Below are 17,555 nucleotides of genomic sequence, written 5' to 3'. Positions count from 1 at the left end.
GCCAGAGTGGAGAGCAATTGAGACCAACATTTTCTGATTTTCAAGGACATGGGTTATTTAATTTAAGGAATTTGAAATTTCTCTGTGTTTGGTAAGACGGTCCACCACTCAGGGAAAAGTTCGGTAAACACAGTTGGCTTGGGCTGATTGCCACAGGCAGACTCAGGTTATTGTTGGTGACGACTTCCTGGGGCTGAATTAACAATAGATCTTGGCTGTCATTGAGAATCTAGTGATTGGGTCTCTGAGATTCAAAGTGAGCATCCAGGAACTAATATGGGAAGCTCAAAGTCCAAAACAGAAAGGTGGCTCAAGTTAAGTATAACCTAAAATAATCCAAATGTCCAATTTATGAAAAACATGGTGAAAATATTGCAGCAATAAAATTTGTGGATGCACTGCATTTTCAAAAAAATCTGTATTTCAATCTATGATAAAATAATCCAAAAAAGTGGGAAGATGGTGAAAAGGAAGATGAGGAGAAATGACTTAAAAGAAAAGTAGTATGTGTCATTTAATGCAGATTGAGGAGATTATTTTCTTTTGACAGGACCAAGCAAGAATCAGAGAGAGAAAGTGTTAACAAGCAGGGTTGAAAATTTATATTAATTAAATGTCTCAGTGTGTCAAAAGGAGGTAAACCTGGACCTGGTGCTACCAATTAGTCACCAGTCAATGAACTTAGTGGTTAGTACAGTATATAAAAATTGTAAGATGCTTTCTAATGATTGAACAACACAAGATATTTACAATATGAAGACACTGATCTTTTATATGGATCTTTTAAGCATGCATTTGTGTTGTCATCATGCTGTCCTGCCAACTTGTTAGGTTAAGATTTGACATGAAAACTAGTTGACTGCCATTATGTCAGAGAAAGATGGCTTGACTATAACACAAGTGAACAGAGTGTTGCAAATAGTTAAATATGACGGAGATTTGCACACACACATTTCTCTTTCAAAAGCTGAACAAAACGATTGGCAAGATTTAGGGTCATGGCTAAAATGAGTGCAAGAGTACCTACATTGGGAAGCGATTCAATTCATTTGCACCTACTTTAGGATTACCCTGTCCTGATAACCAATTCAGCCAGATAGTGGACAAAAAGGGTGCACGTTTCGTTGCAGGAATGTGGAGAATGACAAAAACCAGCAGGTCTTCCTCTACCTCCAAGCTTGTGAGGCATTCATTTACTAGCTGTTGTTGGTTCTGATATCACATTGTATTATTGAAAAATGTCAAATGTCACAGTTAAAAGATACTACTATTTTGAACCCAGCATCACTTCTTCCCACAGCAGCAGATGGTGAACCACATGATTTTATTGCAGCCATTTCTGGAATCTGTTAACCCAGACCTGACCCACAGGACGCACTCCTGGCAACTCTAATCTGAAGGTCTTTGTGGGTAATTCAGCATCACACATCCCAGACACCAATTAAAATCAAGTAGGCTATGCAGTGATCACAGAACATCTTAGTATTAGGCTTATTGTCATGTCACTATTGAGCTCAAGTTGCTTAGTGTTGCATCTTCAAAAATAAAAAAAACTGAGTCTTACACCAGAGTATCGTTGCGACTTGGTTACTGAACCTTCTTTTCAGTACATGTTCAGAACATCAGTGTCCATTTTACTGGCTCCTACAGGACACTCTCCTCTTCCACTTTCTTACAACATTAATGTAACACAGAACCTATACTGCTTCTTCTGGCATCACCATTGTAACGACACACTCATTCTATCTGTTTCTTTCAGATGAATAACAGGAACTTAGGATGTAGGTATCTATGAATAATAACTATTAGGCATACCCAAATATTTATATAAACAACTAATTTCTTGCAATACCACACTTAGCTTGTCGCATTAAAGCAAGCAAGTGCAATCACTTAAAATCACTTACGATCAGCCACCATTTACACCATTTCTGCATAAACACATGGGCTGATACATGATTTTGGCATATTATAGAAACAATGGTTTTTAACTGATTCAGAGAAATCCATCACATTTCACAATTTTGTGGTTGTGATGTGGATGTCCTGTCTGCTTCCCCTCCCCTACAGCTGTTTGTGACAGATGGCTGCCTCTCCCTCAGTCTGGTTCTGCAATAGGTTTCTTCCTGCCAAAAGGCAGCTTTGCTTTCCCACTGTTGGGAAGGGATTGTCTTGTGAGGTTTTGCATGTATTATAGTATGGTCTTTACCTTACAATGTAAATATCCATTAGGTGACTGTTGTGATTTAGCACAATATAAATAAAATTCAACTGAACTGAGTGTTACTTTGACATTTATTCCCCACCGTAGCATAGTTAGAAACCATTTGTAGGCTTAGGTTCTTCCCCAAATTGTTTGTGCTTACTGACAATCATGTCAGTATTGCTTACTGATGTAATTGTAGTTCTTATCTTGTGCTTTTGGCTGGACACAAGCATTCATTGGCATTAGTCATGCCCACTTGCCTGGTTCACCTCAGGTCACACTCAGTTCATTCAACCTAAATCTCACTCTTCAAGTTCATTTCCTGTTTCTGCTGGCGTGCCCCAGGGTTCGGTATTGGGGCCTCTTTTATTGATTATTTACATGCTTACACTCTGTCACATATTTAGGAAATACAATATTAACTTTCACTGCTGCGCAGATGACACTCAGCTGTATATTTCTTCCAAACCCAATTTCACCCTTCCACCCATCTCACTTTGTGACTGCCTCATGGAGGTTAAATCATGATTCTCCACCAATTTTCTCAAACTCAATAGTAATAAAACTGAAGATCCACTCATCAGCACAGCTTCCACTCTAACCAAATCCCACAAGTTTTCCATTAATATTGACAACTCTTCCACAAGTACCTCGACAGCACTTTGTCATTTCAGTCTCTTATTAATCACATCACCCGGTCTACTTACTTCCACTTACACAACATCAGTCGTCTCCGTCCTTTCCTCACCCCACATGCTGCTGCTGTCCTTGTCCATAGCCTTGTCACTTCTCGAGTTGATTACTGGAATTCTCTTCTCTTTGGTGTCCCTAACAAATCTCTTCACAAACTCCAACTCCTCCAGAATTCTGCAGCCCGGATCATAACTTGCACACCATCCAGAAAGCACATCAACCCTGTTCTTCGACAGCTTCAGTGGCTGCCTGTAGATTCTCTTTCTAAATATTACTTCTCACTTTCAAATGTATCCATAACCTGGCCCCACTCGTTCCCTTAGGTCTTCGTCCGCCATTCACCTTATTGTTCCCTCTGCCTGTTTCACCACTATGGGGAACAGAGATTTCAGCCACTCTGCTTCCCAACTTTGGAATTCATATCCTCCGGAATACTGGCTCTCTTCTCTTATTCAAGTCAAAAATCAAAACCCTGAATGTTTAAACCCTCATCTGTTGAAACTAGCCTACTCTTTTTAACATTGACTGCAATTGTTGTATAATACCTGTTTATCCTTTTACTGTTTATCTTGTATGCTCTGTACAGTGACCTTGGGTTTTAGAAAGGCGGCTACAAATAAAATTTATTATTATGATTATTATAAACAACAAAAGGATGTGAATACTACATGGATGTGATTCTCTAAGAGACAACGCCTGAAATCAAACTCTGCACAGTATTTTTTTTTTTGTAAATGCTGCTTCAAAACATTTATTTTTTAGTCTTTTGCATTTTACATAGACATTCACCACAACAGACTTGATAAGAAGAAGATTTGAGACTTGTGCAGAGAACAGAGTACAATACTACTCAGAAGTAAGAAAAGATTTGGACCATTTATAACTGTGAGAACGTTCAGCTTAAAAAAGCACCACAGTATGAATATCTATTACCGGGCTGACATTAAAAGCAGAACACTGACACAAAATTACAGTAGATTGCAAACTGTGCAAAGTTGTACAAAATTCTCTTGAACCTGACTCCTTTTTTAAAACTATGCCAAATGCCTCCTAGTGTACATTCTTACCTATGTTTGTGTTTTGGTTTAATAATTCAAAGCATGGTGTGCAGTATAACAGTTTCTCTCCATCAGACAAATAAATAACTGAACCATTCAGACTGAGTGTTTTCGCTTTGGACATCAGTATACATTGACTACAACATGTTTAAGGCCATTGGTTTCTTGTGTAACACATGCAAACATAAGCTGAGAAGAATAAAATCAGAATAAACTTTTTTTTTTAATACACAGAGTAATATATGTGATTGAGAAATAAAAGCTCACTTAAATTCAATTATTGACACAAGTGTAAACTGTGGGAATGCTATCCATCTGATGTGAGCGCTCTCACATATGCGACTTTCCCTAATCTAGGTCAAGCTGCAGACTGGCGACAGGGACCACAGTAAATCTGCCGGGATTATGGAGGCCCTCGGGGGAGTGGTGCACATCCCAATTTAACGTAACGACCAGTGACTGCAGTATTTGTGTGTGAAGACTCCCGTTTGATAGGTTTCCACTGATATTAATATATCAACATTTTCCCAGCTTGTCTCAACAATCGGTGTGCTTTGTTACATAATCTCATGCTGACAGGGGGAGAAGTGAAAGGGGCTGCTGACTAAAAGGTGGATGAGAAAAAGACTCAGAGTGCAAGATCAGTGACACGAAAGAAAGAAGTGGGTCATGGGATGAGATTTAGGAGATTTAACAGAACAACTGAAGTGTTCAACCAGCTAATTACTGATTATAGACCAATAGAAGTACATGCAAAATGTATGAGTGACACACAAAAATAACAGAGACAAGAATGGCTAAGCTAATGTGTAAAATAATAGTATAACTAGTAAAAATCGAAAAATAAATACATAGAGTATTACTTATATTATAGGATTAAATACTTTGTCCTAAAGAAAAATACTTGGGGAAGTCTATATATTACCAAATAGCAAAAGCCGGTTCTGGGGAGAAGAATCTCAATCTGATAAAGGAAAAAACTGAACTCTGTGCTTTTCTTTGTTCAAATTACAACAAACAGGAAACAATGCATTAACTGAATTAAATGATATTCCACTTTGTTAGCAAAAAGAGGAGACATTGGTTTTGCAGCTCCACTGCTGTGGTAACATTAATTAAAAAAAAACAAAAAACTCCACTGTTTGTCACAAAGAAAGCACCATATATGTGGAATCTGACAAACTGGCAAGGTTGCAAGAAAAGAGCTGGTCTTAGGGCATGTAACACAATTTTGATGCTTAATGTTTACAGGACAGTAATAAAGCTCTCTACTGTACATTTGAAAATTACAAGATATACAAATAGGCTTCACAATAAGACAGAAGGAGTGCATCCCCCAGACTGTGGTGTGCATACATTTGCAGAGCAACGAGTATAGCCTGTCACGTGCTACAGGGAGTGAGATGCAGATAGTACACTAGTTATAGTACAGCATATGACTGGGCGACAACACACCGGGCAGTTTTAATGATTACGACTGGTCACACATTATCTCTTTCTGTTGCACTCCTCGGCTGCTGAGGCAGCGGGGCTGTCGATGTGGTGCGCTGAGGTGTCCAGCTGACTATCGGGCTGAACGGACTGCACTGTCTCTACCAGGCTGCCGCTGGGTAGCACCACATAGCGTGCGGCCATGTCTTTGGGCTGCAGCTCCCGTATTCCCTCCTTGCTGTGCCAGATCCCGTAACCGAAATACACAAAAAGACCTGCGCGAGAGACAAGATGGAAAAAAGCTAGAGCAAGAATTTGAGCACACAGCTACAAAATGGTTCTTTTTTTGTCCATGTGTTTGATGCAGAAGATGAAGGTGTATGTATGAGAGAAATGTATTATTTAATCTACTTAAGTGTTGCTAATATATTAGAAGTGACGTTACAATTTTCAAATGAACTGACATTGTAGTTATCGTCCATCTTAGATGGCCAGGCTTGCTTATAGGAATGCTGATGGCAAAATGGCATTTTAAGACAAATACTACAGTCAGCATGCTAATGTACGCTCAAATGCAAAGCCTGCAGGTTGTTACATTCAAAGTCGTCACATCAGTGACTGTATAAAAGATCTGAAAGTTTACTGTATAGCTGTATAAAGGTTTACAATCATTTGGCCACATAGAAGGGTTAGCATTGATAACAATCGCTAATAAGTGATTGTTAGCAATGCTTGTGCAGTTAACACCACACAGAGCTAAAGTTAATGCAACTATTATTAGTTTTGAGGGGTAGCTTTCACTTAGTTTTTAATGCACTTGCAACTTCTGAGTGTAAAAAAATGAGGCCAGTTCAGAAATGTCAAGAACTGCAGTTTCTCAAATGGCCACTTGAGGCTAGCTCTCCTTTGAGTAAAGTAAGCCAATCTCCTTAGTATGGAAGCCCGTTTCCGCCACTACAAAAAAAAAAAAAAAAAAAAAAAAAAAAGGATCCATAACTCGGAATTTCGAGAAAATAACTCGGAATTTCGAGTTAGCGCTGCCAATCAGTAATCTACGTGAATGACGTCATTTCCTTGTTACCCGGAAGCTGAAGCCCTCAGCTACAAATGCTACAGCTAAGCTACCGGTATTACATCCAGTCGTGAATGCACAGATTGCTGAGTGTTTTCAGCCTGGCTTCACAAATGATGAAAACCCTGTGTTATTAGCTGAATCACATGGTGTTACTATCAGCAAACGTACTCGCGAAAGCGCCAATTTGTTGGGATCCGTTTTTGAGTGCGCGGTCCTCTGCGCCATATGCTTCCGGGTAACAAGAAAGCGACCTCATTCACGTATATTTTTGATTGGCAGAGCTAACTCGAAATTTTGAGAAAAGTAACTCGAAATTTTGAGTTATGGATACTAGCTTTTTTGTTTTTATTTAGTGGCGGAAACGGGCTTCCATACCTTAGAGACCTATTATTAACAGCCAAAAAGATTGTGTTTACAGCCTGTTACAGTCTCTGTAGCTAAATCTTTCTTTTAAACAACTGCACAGGGTTGAATTTTTGTATAACTTTGTATAACACGCAATGACACACAAATCAATTTACAAGTTTTGTGTAATGTTTTTTTCTGAATTTCTGGTTGATATTTTTACCCTCTCCATTAAAATCAAAGCATAAAAATGAGATACTGTTTAAGTGATCAAACTTAGAAATTCTACAGGGGTTCAAATAAGTATTTCTCCAACTGTAAGCAAAGGGAGCAGATTGAAAAGTTGACTTCTGCCATTCTGCTTTTCCTCTGATGTAGATGTAATCAGTGAACCAGTAATGATCTAAATAGCCTAATATTATGAATAGTACTTTAGCAAAAGAGTACTTTTGAGTTAAATTTAAAAAATAAACACTCCATAATTACATTATGGGAGATAAGTATCCATTCCTGCCTCAAGGGAGTGAGAATTTAGCCAGAAGCCCTGTCAACAGTAATATCCCACACGTGTGTATCTTGTTAACTTGCAACAGTGTGACAGGGAAGTTTAAACAGTTTAGTGGCCCAGAGAAGCCTTAAGCTAATACAGCTAATTACGCTTCCCAAGTGATTCCCACTGACAGACGGGACATTAAAAAGCTGTTTGACCAGTGTCTACACCCGCAGAGGACTGATAATAAAAGGTTTTTCTGCTTCCTAAGAGAACAGAAGATCTTTTATTACCAGCCTTTTATTGTAAAACTTGTGTAGGTTCACGTGAAACAAAAGGCAGATGTTTTATGGTAGCGTATTCAAACTACTTCCTGAGATAACACAGACGGCCAGTGTTTGTGCGGATAGATAGTTGCATGAGCCGGCTGTGTAGAAGTAAATCGATTTTCCCAAAATTTAAGTTGGGCAAAAATATATATTTTTGGAGGAATATACTGAAATCTTTTAGTGGCCCCAATATTTTCTGCATAAGTTCTGATGTCCTCTTACCTATGGCAATCCACACAGTGAATCGAATCCAGGTTAGAAGGCTGAGCTTCATCATGAGGAATACATTAAAGAGGATACTGGCACCTGGAGTCAATGGAACCAGAGGTACCTATATAAAAATAAACACTCTGTCAGTCTCTAAGCAGTGCAGTTTTTCCTTCTTTTTAATATAGACTTGAAAATGTCTGTAAAAGCTCACCTGGAATGTTTTGTTGTTTCTTTGTGGCTCATGGACCCATATAATAGCAAGGCTGAGAATGTAGGCTAAGCTAAAAATCACCAGAAGCATTGTGAAGCTCCACAATGGCAGCTGCAGCTGTTTCTTTCCAAATTCTAGCACAACACAGAGGGACACCGAGCTCACTATCAAAGTGAGCACACAGAAGGCCACCACTTCACCCGGCTCACAGTCCCCCAGCAGCCTGTCCAGGTACGGCTCCCAGCACGCCTTCAGCTGCCCCACGCCACGCCTCTCTTTTTGCTTCTGCCTTTCTACCAACTGGAGTTTGTCTGAGAAGGACTCGTACTGCTTTGGCTCCTCGCTGTCCTCAGATATGGTCTGAGATTCCAAGGGGGCAGGGGAAGGCTCGTTGTTGGGGATGGGAGATGTAGAAGGCGTTCCCTTGGAGCTGGTTTTCTCGGGCTGGAAGCGCAGCACGATAACACTCGCTGCCACGAAGGTGTAAGCCAGGAGAGTTCCGATGGACAAGAACTGAACCAAGGCCTCCAGGTCAAAGATGAGAGCCATGGTGGCCATGAGGATTCCAAACACCAGAATAGCATTAACAGGAACCTTGGTGATGGGATTGATTCTTGCAAAAATGGAGAAGAACAATCCGTCCTCTGCCATGGCATACACAATCCGAGGGAGGGAGAAGAGATTACAGAGCAGCACAGTGTTCATGGCTAGAAAGTGGAACAAAGAGGACACAAGTCAAAATATGGCACTGATAAATCAATACACCTGGTAAACACAATGCACCAACAAGCATTTAAATCAAACTCACCACATATGGAACCGACTGCCACAACAATTCCAGCCCAACTATAACCACGGCGGAAAAAGGCATCTGCCAGAGCCGAGTTGGGGTCCAGTGTATGCCAGGGTACCATCAGCGTAAGCACTGTGGAGACCAGGATGTAGGCTGTTGCTGCCAATCCAAGGGAGATAGCAGTGGCGATAGGGACAGCCTTCTGTGGATTCTTTGCCTCCTCACTTGAGGAAGCAATTACATCAAAGCCCACAAATGCATAGAAACATGTAGCCGAACCTGCCAGTATTCCCGACATGCCGTAAGGTGCAAAGCCCCCTTGCTCCTGGCTCCAATTGGCTGGCTCAGCGAGCACAAAGCCAAAGACCAGGATGAAAACAATAACCCCCATACTAACGGTGGAGAAGATGTGGTTGAGGTAAGAGGACACTTGGACGCCAAAGGAAATGAAAAATGAGGCAACCACCAGAATTCCTGCCGCGAGCAGGTCAGGGTAATGCGCGAGGAAGGGAACGTTCCACTGCATAATGTGCGTCTCTGTGAAATTCTGGATGGCGTGGTTAAAAATTGAGTCTAGATAGCCGCTCCAGGCACGAGCCACCGCAGCCCCACCGATCATGTTCTCCAGAATCACATTCCAGCCAATGAGAAAGGCCCACAACTCCCCCACAGAGACGTAAGTAAACATGTAGGCGGATCCCGTTTTGGGGATGCGCGCTCCGAACTCAGCGTAGCAAAAGGCAGCCAATAAGGAAGCTATACCTGCGAAGACGAAAGATACGATGACAGCGGGCCCGGCTGTGTCTTTGGCCACCGTTCCTGTCAGAACATACAAGCCGGAGCCCACCATTCCACCGACACCCATCAGCGTCAGGTCCAGGGTGGAGAGGCAGCGTTTGAGGGACGTGGCCATCATGTCATCTTCTAGTGTCTTGAGGCGGTTCAGTTTCTGACAAAGGCGCACCGCTGGCGCACAGCCTCTCGGACAGGTTGCCATAGCTAAAGGGTTAGGCAGGCCAGCTGGGCAGGATAGTGGTGCAGCAGTCACACTGGATCCATTACCTGCTTATGAAGAGGACCTGTAAAAAAGCAATTTGCATTTCGTGACTAAATATGTATTTTTCACAAAGCAGCTGATGCATACTATGTGTGCAATGCCACTTTGGACGCAAAGTTCTCTTTCAAGCTGTACCTTTAAAGAAATGATGTCCATGTCCTTGAAAAATATTATCTATAGAGATTTTTAAGGTCCTGCATTTACATTTGACAATATCTTCATTTATACAGCTTAAAATCATAACATATCTGAATATAGGTCCTGCTCCCAATCACAGAAGGGTCATAGAGATACTGGACAAAAAAAATAGTTACATACATGAAGTCAAACTTCAGTTTCTTACATTTTTATACACAACATTTTGTCACCCTATGCTCTACAATCTACAAAAACAAAAAGCTTTAGATCTCATACCAGCTGATAACCAGGATCACCAGCCAGATGTTTGTAATATCTTTAAATCTTTACCTTTTTATTTGCTTTCATGTTTTTCTCCTTTAAACCAAGAGTCTATAGTGAGTGGCACTACCCTCTTAACACGGTGGGCCAGTCCACGTCATCTAAAAGGTATCACTGATGTGTAAAATTACAACATCAAACAGAGTTGGAAAAGAGAGCAAGAAAAAAAATATTACAGATTATTTTGATATATTTAGTCTTTGTTTCAGTACTTCCAGATATTTCTCCTATCGCTCTGGGCGGTGCAACATCCGACTCCTGGCCTCGATCGGCATATGGCGACAACAGGATGCCTCCATTATAATTACGTAACGCTTTATTCCCCTCTACAAATAAGACCGCTGTCTACTACAACCACGGCCGTTTACATTACACGTATAAAAGCGTGCTTATCCACCATCAAATAACAGAAATAAGATCAGGCGGATGATTGAATGTGCGTCCTTTTAAATGCCAAATGAATAATTTAGAACAAAATGGAAACGCAGGCAGAGAGAGGATCACACCAGTGCATCGCCCTGCCTCTCTCCTGGATGTGGACGAAATGCGGCGCTACATCACACTTTCCACAGATAGGTGTGAGTTTCTGATCCACGCTCCGTTTGTAATGATAAACGACCGCAATGCCATTTTAAAAAAGTCAACGATTGCTTTACCGTCGCTGTTCAAGATGCGTCATCGGTGCTGCTGCTGGTCCTGAGCTGTGGCGAGTTACCGGCGTACATCGTCTGGTGATGGAGCAGAAGGTGCACAGACGAATAAAACTAACATGCACTGCCCTGACTGACTGACTGCTTCTTAAAGGCGCAGCTCCAGCTGAAAGGGGTTCCCCGCTGGGCTCCACCCATTTTTCAATCCACAGGGTTCCCGGGGGGTGGGGGTCCCTATGGTTACATGACAGATAAATTTACTATGTGCATGTATGTAGCCAGTAAAACACAACTGAAAAAGCTGAAAATTAAAATAAAACTGTATGATTAAGCGTCTGATCCATGAGAACTGAATGGGGGAACTGGAAATAAAGGAAAAAACTGGGGGTATAGTCCCTATTCTGGTATCTTTTTTTCCTTTTGAGCTCCTCTCAAAATGTGTGTATCATTTTTTGTTTGTGTAGGCATTTTTTGTTGTTGTTGCCTGTATACAGTTTGTTACCATGGTCGCATACTGAGTGTGTAGTTAACATTAAAATGAAACCTTGATACAGCATCATAACATGATGGATGATAGTTGATGTTAGACCTCAGGACAAAAAACAAAACTAACAAAAAATAACAATAAAAAAAAAAAAACAACTTAAGGCAATCATTAATTCTGCTAGGCTGCACTTTTATTTATTCATGGATTAAGTTATTCATGTATTCAGTTATAATAACCATGAATATATTTCTCCAATAATACAAAATAATTGAAACAAACAGAACAGCCACAAAAACACATGACAGTGTAGGAACTATTACAGTAATGCTCAAATAAAGTTGCTTAAAAAAAAACAGAACAGTCAAACTGACAACACTTCAAAGCGTGTTTCTATTTACGCATTTTAAATAAATATCATAAAGAAACATCAAATAACTAATTTTATTGACAGAAAGCAATACGTTGTTGCTCAGAGTTACTTCTCTGTCCGCATAAATCAGCAAAACTTCTCCTTTGACTTCAAGTGTTGAATTAATGCGTCTCGGGAGGCTCTCGTGTCCCCATGTCAGGGCTGGTAAACCCGTTTAAATGATTAATAACAAAACACCTTCTTAATTTCTTACAGGCTGTGATATTTAAGCTGTGACAGCCTGCTACCGCTTCACTGTGTCTTGCAACGTCTCACTTCAATACTTCGAAAGCAGCTTTTTTCCACATGACACTGATGATTAGAGCACTCGGAGCATGCGTCTGAAATTGCCACTTCTTAGAAGACAGGAGTGTTGTATGTTCGCCGACCCCAGGGGCAGATCACGGTTACTGGATTGTGACCAATTTTTCTCAGTTTTGTTTGGCACAAATAGGTTGCTCTATCATCCTCCTCATAGAAGTCCAGATTGAGACTCCTTCTGTTGAAGCTTAAGGATCAATTCAAGTAGGTTCATCTGCATTGTCAGCTCCTGAAACACACAGAGTTTGAAGAGCAGCTAGTGTCAGCCTTCTGCTCTGTCACAAAGTACTGCTCCACCTGTATTTGAGGGCTCAGTATACATTTTAGTCATTAGCTAACTAACCTGAGGATTAGTAGTGACGTAAAACCCAGGGACTCCTGCTTTCTCGAGCGTGTTTTGCTGGTCTATCACTTTTTGATCCATTTCTGCTATGATCTTCTTATCCATCATTTTTTGTTCCTCTCGCACACGAACGTCCAGAGCCTGATACAACAACACAAAGCTGTAAACTAAAAGCATAGAGCAATACCATTCAGTAAGCAGAGATGTTAGAATTTCAGTGCTTACCTCTAGCTCGGCTTGTTGGTTTGCCTTGAGCAGCACAAGGTTGTGAGACTTACATGACTGCAGGGCATCTTTGTGTTTTCGTGCAAGGTCTTGTTTGAGTGCTGCACACAAAAGAGAACCAGTTAATCAACAGATTAAGGTTTCCTTTTCCAAGAAGCAACTGTAATACCTGCCGCACCGGTGAATTTCAGGGAAAGTTAGTGATGTTAATCAACAAATACCAGACAACAGGAATGGTGGGCGTTCCAGTTTAAATGGTGTTCCTGTGAACAGGTGACAACTCTTTATATATTTCCCTCTCTGTGTTCCTGATGTCACTGTCTGCAGTTTTGTCATTGTGTAATAGCAGCATAGGTCATAAGATAAGATAACCTTTATTAGTCCCACGCGTGGAAAATTTGTTGGGTTAAGGCTGCCGACCTTTGCCAGCGCCATCTTACCCTTCCGACCATACATACATTACAACATCACATGGGGAAGACAGGTCAGAGGTATAACAATGGAAAATGTACAACATGAGGAAAGACGTATGAGGCAAGGGTTGACATGAACAGTTCATGCCAAATCCACGTCATTATCTTCAGATGACGACCTGCTGATCCCTTAAAACAGACCTAAAATTGAGCTGCATCACAAGTGCAGTCGACCTCATGGAAATAAATTATTCCAATTTGTATGAACTAGCCTACATATTTTCACCTGATAGATGCTTTGTGTTTTCATAAGTAACATAAGCCTCGCCTATGGCCATGGTTTGGTGCGTGTCATTCACTCAGTGTTGGACATCTGTAGCAAGAGTTCTTTACAAATTAGGGCAGCCACAAACTATTATTTTGATAGTCGACTAGTCACCGATTATTTTTGCGATTAGTCGACTAATCAGATCATGCATCCATTGGACGTAAAACATACAGCTTATTGCACCAGCATGCATCTGCTCTTATATAACTATCATTAGCTTACAGCTTTAAGTGTTTAAGGTATGTGCTAACTAAAAATAAAGACAAGATGATAGTTTATTAAATTTTAATGACATTTGCAGATTGTTTCGGTGGAGTTTAATAAACTCAGCCGTCTGCTCCTTGCTATCTAAAATATAACAGGACACCGGAGTATATTCTCGCGCATCTCACACTTCTGATAATCAGTTGTCTGCTTGACGTTTATTCAGCCGTGTAAAAACTATAACTTTAATCTCAGCCAAATCGATTTACTCAGGAATAAATAAAATACTAAAAAAAAAAGCCAAACAATAACATTTTTAAGTTATCTAAGTGACTTACATGTTTAACCTGAGTAGCGAAAGACAGCAGTGGGTTTGAAAACGATTTGCCGGGAGTCCGGTGTTCTCACAGGCTCTAGTGAGCCTTGAACCCCGGCTCGCTATCGAGCTGGTGAGACGTCTGTTACCCACGTCGGAGCACTTTTGAAAATATGTGGTGTCTTGATAAACTGAGCAGATATTTGAAGTTTACACAGCTACATTCTCGCCTGAAAATATATAAACGTTTATTTTGTGACCCAGAAAGAATAACATGAGTAACATAAAAACTAACTAGCTGCCGCCATTGTTGACAACTGAGCAGGGCCGCGCTACAAATTCTGGGACACAGCTTCTTCTTCTTCGAGGTTTAACGGCAGCTGGCATCCTTGTACATGCAGTGCTGCAATCTTCTGTTTCAGTCCGTTATTACACTCTTAAATACTTCTACTTATTCCTGCGTCTTTTGGGATCTTACAAAGCTTCAAACGACACGTCGACTATTAAATTAGTTGTCGACGATTTTAATAGTCGACGTAATCGTTACTAGTCGACTAATCGTGGCAGCCCTATTACAAATACAACACTTATAGGATCATTTTTCTCAACCTTTTCTCATTTCTGTAGGGCTGGTATGTCTGAAACTGAAGCCTGGAGGCCTGTGTCGACTAAGGAGGTGTGTCCAAATGAAGCACATGTCAAGGCCTGTACCACTCTTCAGAATATCACATGACCAAAGATAAACGAGGGCCCATTTCTCTGATGTGACGTGAGTGTCTCATTATGTGATTCAAGCTGTTGAAAAGACGCAGGAATTTTTTTTTTTTTTTTGCGTGCACTGGATCTGGATTGATTCTGAGGATCATCACAAACTTTCAAGGAGATTGTAAGCACATTAGGGAGCCACCAAAAAGGCGATATCATATCTCCCAATAATAACATACATCTTACATTAATCTCAGAGAGCATGGTTAGTTAGAGGTATTCTCTCTCTCTCTACACATACATACACACACACACACACACACAGGACCTCATGTAGGTATTTTGCATTGATACATCATTACATTTATATATCGACTGTTATGTAGCCCACATGTATTATCACAGCAGGGCTGCTGTACATTGAATGACCAGCAGATGTCAGCACTTGAGCTTTTGAACAGGGCTTTGTGTCATTTGCCCTTTGGTGAAGCAAGTGAAAGATTCCACACAGGACTTCATCAAACCATCACTATATTTATGCTAGTTTGTATGCTTAGTGAGTTTTTTGTGAACCCACAAACCCACAGTTTGTGAGTTTACAGAGGCGCTGTTTTGCATGTGCTTAATGTTTGGTGGAATACCTCATTAATAGTGTGTTTGAATTTATCAAGTGGTATGTGTATAAAAATATCCATCCATTCATCGATAGGAGGCAACAGCCTAAGCAGCGAAGCCCAGACCTCCCTCTCCCCGGCCACCTCCTACAGCTTGTCCAAAGGAACATCAAAGTGTTCCCTTGCCAGCTGAGAGATATAATCACTCCAGAATGTCCTGGGTCTGCATGGGGCCTCCTCCCGGTAGGACATGCCGGGAACACCTCACCCAGGAGGCCGAACCACATTAACTGGCTCTTTTCAATCTGAAGGAGTAGTGGCTCTAATCTGAGTTCGAACCCCTCTTTATCTTTGACTTTATGTTTAATATATAAATTTTTTATATACATATATTTTCTAAAATTAAGGTTAATAATCCCACAAATACTAATAGTGGTTTTAAATGTTTTGTCATTTTTAACTTCTGTCATAGTTTTTCTGTACTATGAAGTGAGTTCAACATACCCAGGGTATCTTTCTGTTCTCTGCCAGTGTTAGGGTAAGAGCAGCCAATCAAGATAATCAGTCGTGAAGCTTGTTATCAACTCACTAATGCATTATTTGCTCTGTGCATTAACATGAAAGTTGGTGCCATCTGACTGATCACAGGAATTGATAAGTGTACTGGCGACAGAATGACTAATTGTAAAACTATGACCAGGTTAAACACACAATTCAGACTGAAAGCAACACAGCAGTATGGGGAAATGCACTGTAAAGTAATATAGGATTATAGGAGTAAACTGAAAAATAGCTGGAAAAGAGCAGTCATATTAAAGATGTTTAGTCTATTTTAGCCAAGAAAGAAAGCAGGCAAAAATGCACACTGTGTGAGTTAACAGAATTATCAATGTAACAACTCTGATGGATTATAATTAAGTTCTTCATTAAATTAATATTTAAAAGACATGGTCTAAGAGAAAAGAATAAATATAAAAAGAGAATTTAGGCTTAGTCTGCATAAATTTGATATAAGCTCTCTAAGTACAAATTGGTGCTCTATTTTAGGACACATTAATGTTTATAGAATAACAATGTTGAAAAGATGTTTGCAACCAACACAAAAAAACACTTAAGTAACCAGAATAAGACAAAATCCTGCTTCATAGTATAGAGGCCTGTAGTATAAATAGATTAATTTGCTACAGCATTAGTTATGTGTCCTTTTTACAACAGTGTTGTATTTTATAGGTATATGGTATTTTATGATAACATCTCTGGACTACGCAGGAGTCGTTTTCTGTGGAATGTGGTTGAAAAGTTGTCAAACATCATCAGACAAGATGAAAACCAGCTAAGCTGGAACAGGGGACGTGTCCTGTGCGTTTCCTGTTCAGCAGTCCACAAACCTTGGTGTTCACAGTGCAGCTTCTGTCTCTGATTGTAGAGATTCTTCTCTGTCAGATGCTGTATATCCAGCAGGCCCTGCACAATCTCATATACCGTCCCGTCTATCAGGGCTAGAGCAAGGTCACTCAGCGTGTTGTAGGACAGGCGCTGCTGAAAGGAGCTAACCACGGAGGAAAAAGCAAAACAAGAAATAAATCATCTAGAGATCAGTTACACAGCTTTAAAAAGGTGCCCCTTCATATCACGGCAATATTCTAAAGTCGGTGGAGGAAGTAACGATACCTCGGCAAGCCTTTGACCAGTGTTTGCAGTTCAGATAACAGGTAGTAATGTCTTTCTTGTTGTTGTGTAGAATCCCCCCCAGTGACACCGGGATAACCGTCCATCTCTTCATCTGGAAAGATGAGAGCAGCACGGACTCAGTTAGCTAACAGTAACAACATCGACAAATTACGCTTCTATATTTACATTTTTTGTAGAAGTAAATAATATAACTTATATACAGGAGGCTATTTTGTATCTAATGAGCTTCGTGTGTGCACAAAAGCGTGCTAAACTTACTAAGTCACTTTGAGAAAACGAAACAGACTAGTTTTGAGCTGTTAAGACTTCTAACCAAGCTAACTAGGACCCCTATTGGCGACTTTCGAGATGCCTGTCTATAATTGCGCATGAAATAGTTAAATATGCACGCTAGGTGGCGCTTTGTATAAAAAAAGAGACGCTTCTTATAGGCTACTTATCAGATATGATAATACATTTCAGACCATGACAAATTAACATGACTGAGTACA

At 40.4% G+C, this 17,555-nt stretch overlaps 2 protein-coding genes across 2 annotated transcripts; both read right to left on the bottom strand.

Annotated features, from left to right (window-relative positions):
* Window positions 1-3,634: 3,634 nt before the first annotated feature.
* slc7a4 (solute carrier family 7 member 4) lies at window positions 3,635-11,174 on the bottom strand. Its single transcript, XM_084945506.1, has 5 exons — window positions 11,014-11,174; window positions 8,857-9,920; window positions 8,049-8,755; window positions 7,850-7,958; window positions 3,635-5,663 (listed from the first exon to the last, which is right to left on the bottom strand). The coding sequence occupies exons 2-5, from the start codon at window positions 9,836-9,838 to the stop codon at window positions 5,446-5,448; spliced, it is 2,016 nt and encodes a 671-aa protein (XP_084801632.1). The 5' UTR covers window positions 9,839-9,920; window positions 11,014-11,174; the 3' UTR covers window positions 3,635-5,445.
* Window positions 11,175-11,662: 488 nt separating this feature from the next.
* Window positions 11,663-17,427, bottom strand: dgcr6 (DiGeorge syndrome critical region gene 6). The gene is made up of 6 exons (XM_084945507.1): window positions 17,323-17,427; window positions 17,044-17,155; window positions 16,761-16,921; window positions 12,793-12,893; window positions 12,568-12,708; window positions 11,663-12,453 (listed from the first exon to the last, which is right to left on the bottom strand). The coding sequence occupies exons 2-6, from the start codon at window positions 17,145-17,147 to the stop codon at window positions 12,376-12,378; spliced, it is 585 nt and encodes a 194-aa protein (XP_084801633.1). The 5' UTR covers window positions 17,148-17,155; window positions 17,323-17,427; the 3' UTR covers window positions 11,663-12,375.
* Window positions 17,428-17,555: the final 128 nt, after the last annotated feature.

The sequence above is a fragment of the Perissodus microlepis genome, chromosome 12 (assembly GCF_051167445.1).
Source record: "Perissodus microlepis isolate ML-2025 ecotype Zambia chromosome 12, ASM5116744v1, whole genome shotgun sequence".
NCBI classification, from domain to species: Eukaryota; Metazoa; Chordata; class Actinopteri; order Cichliformes; family Cichlidae; genus Perissodus; species Perissodus microlepis.
This window is presented reverse-complemented; position numbering and strand designations above follow the sequence as displayed.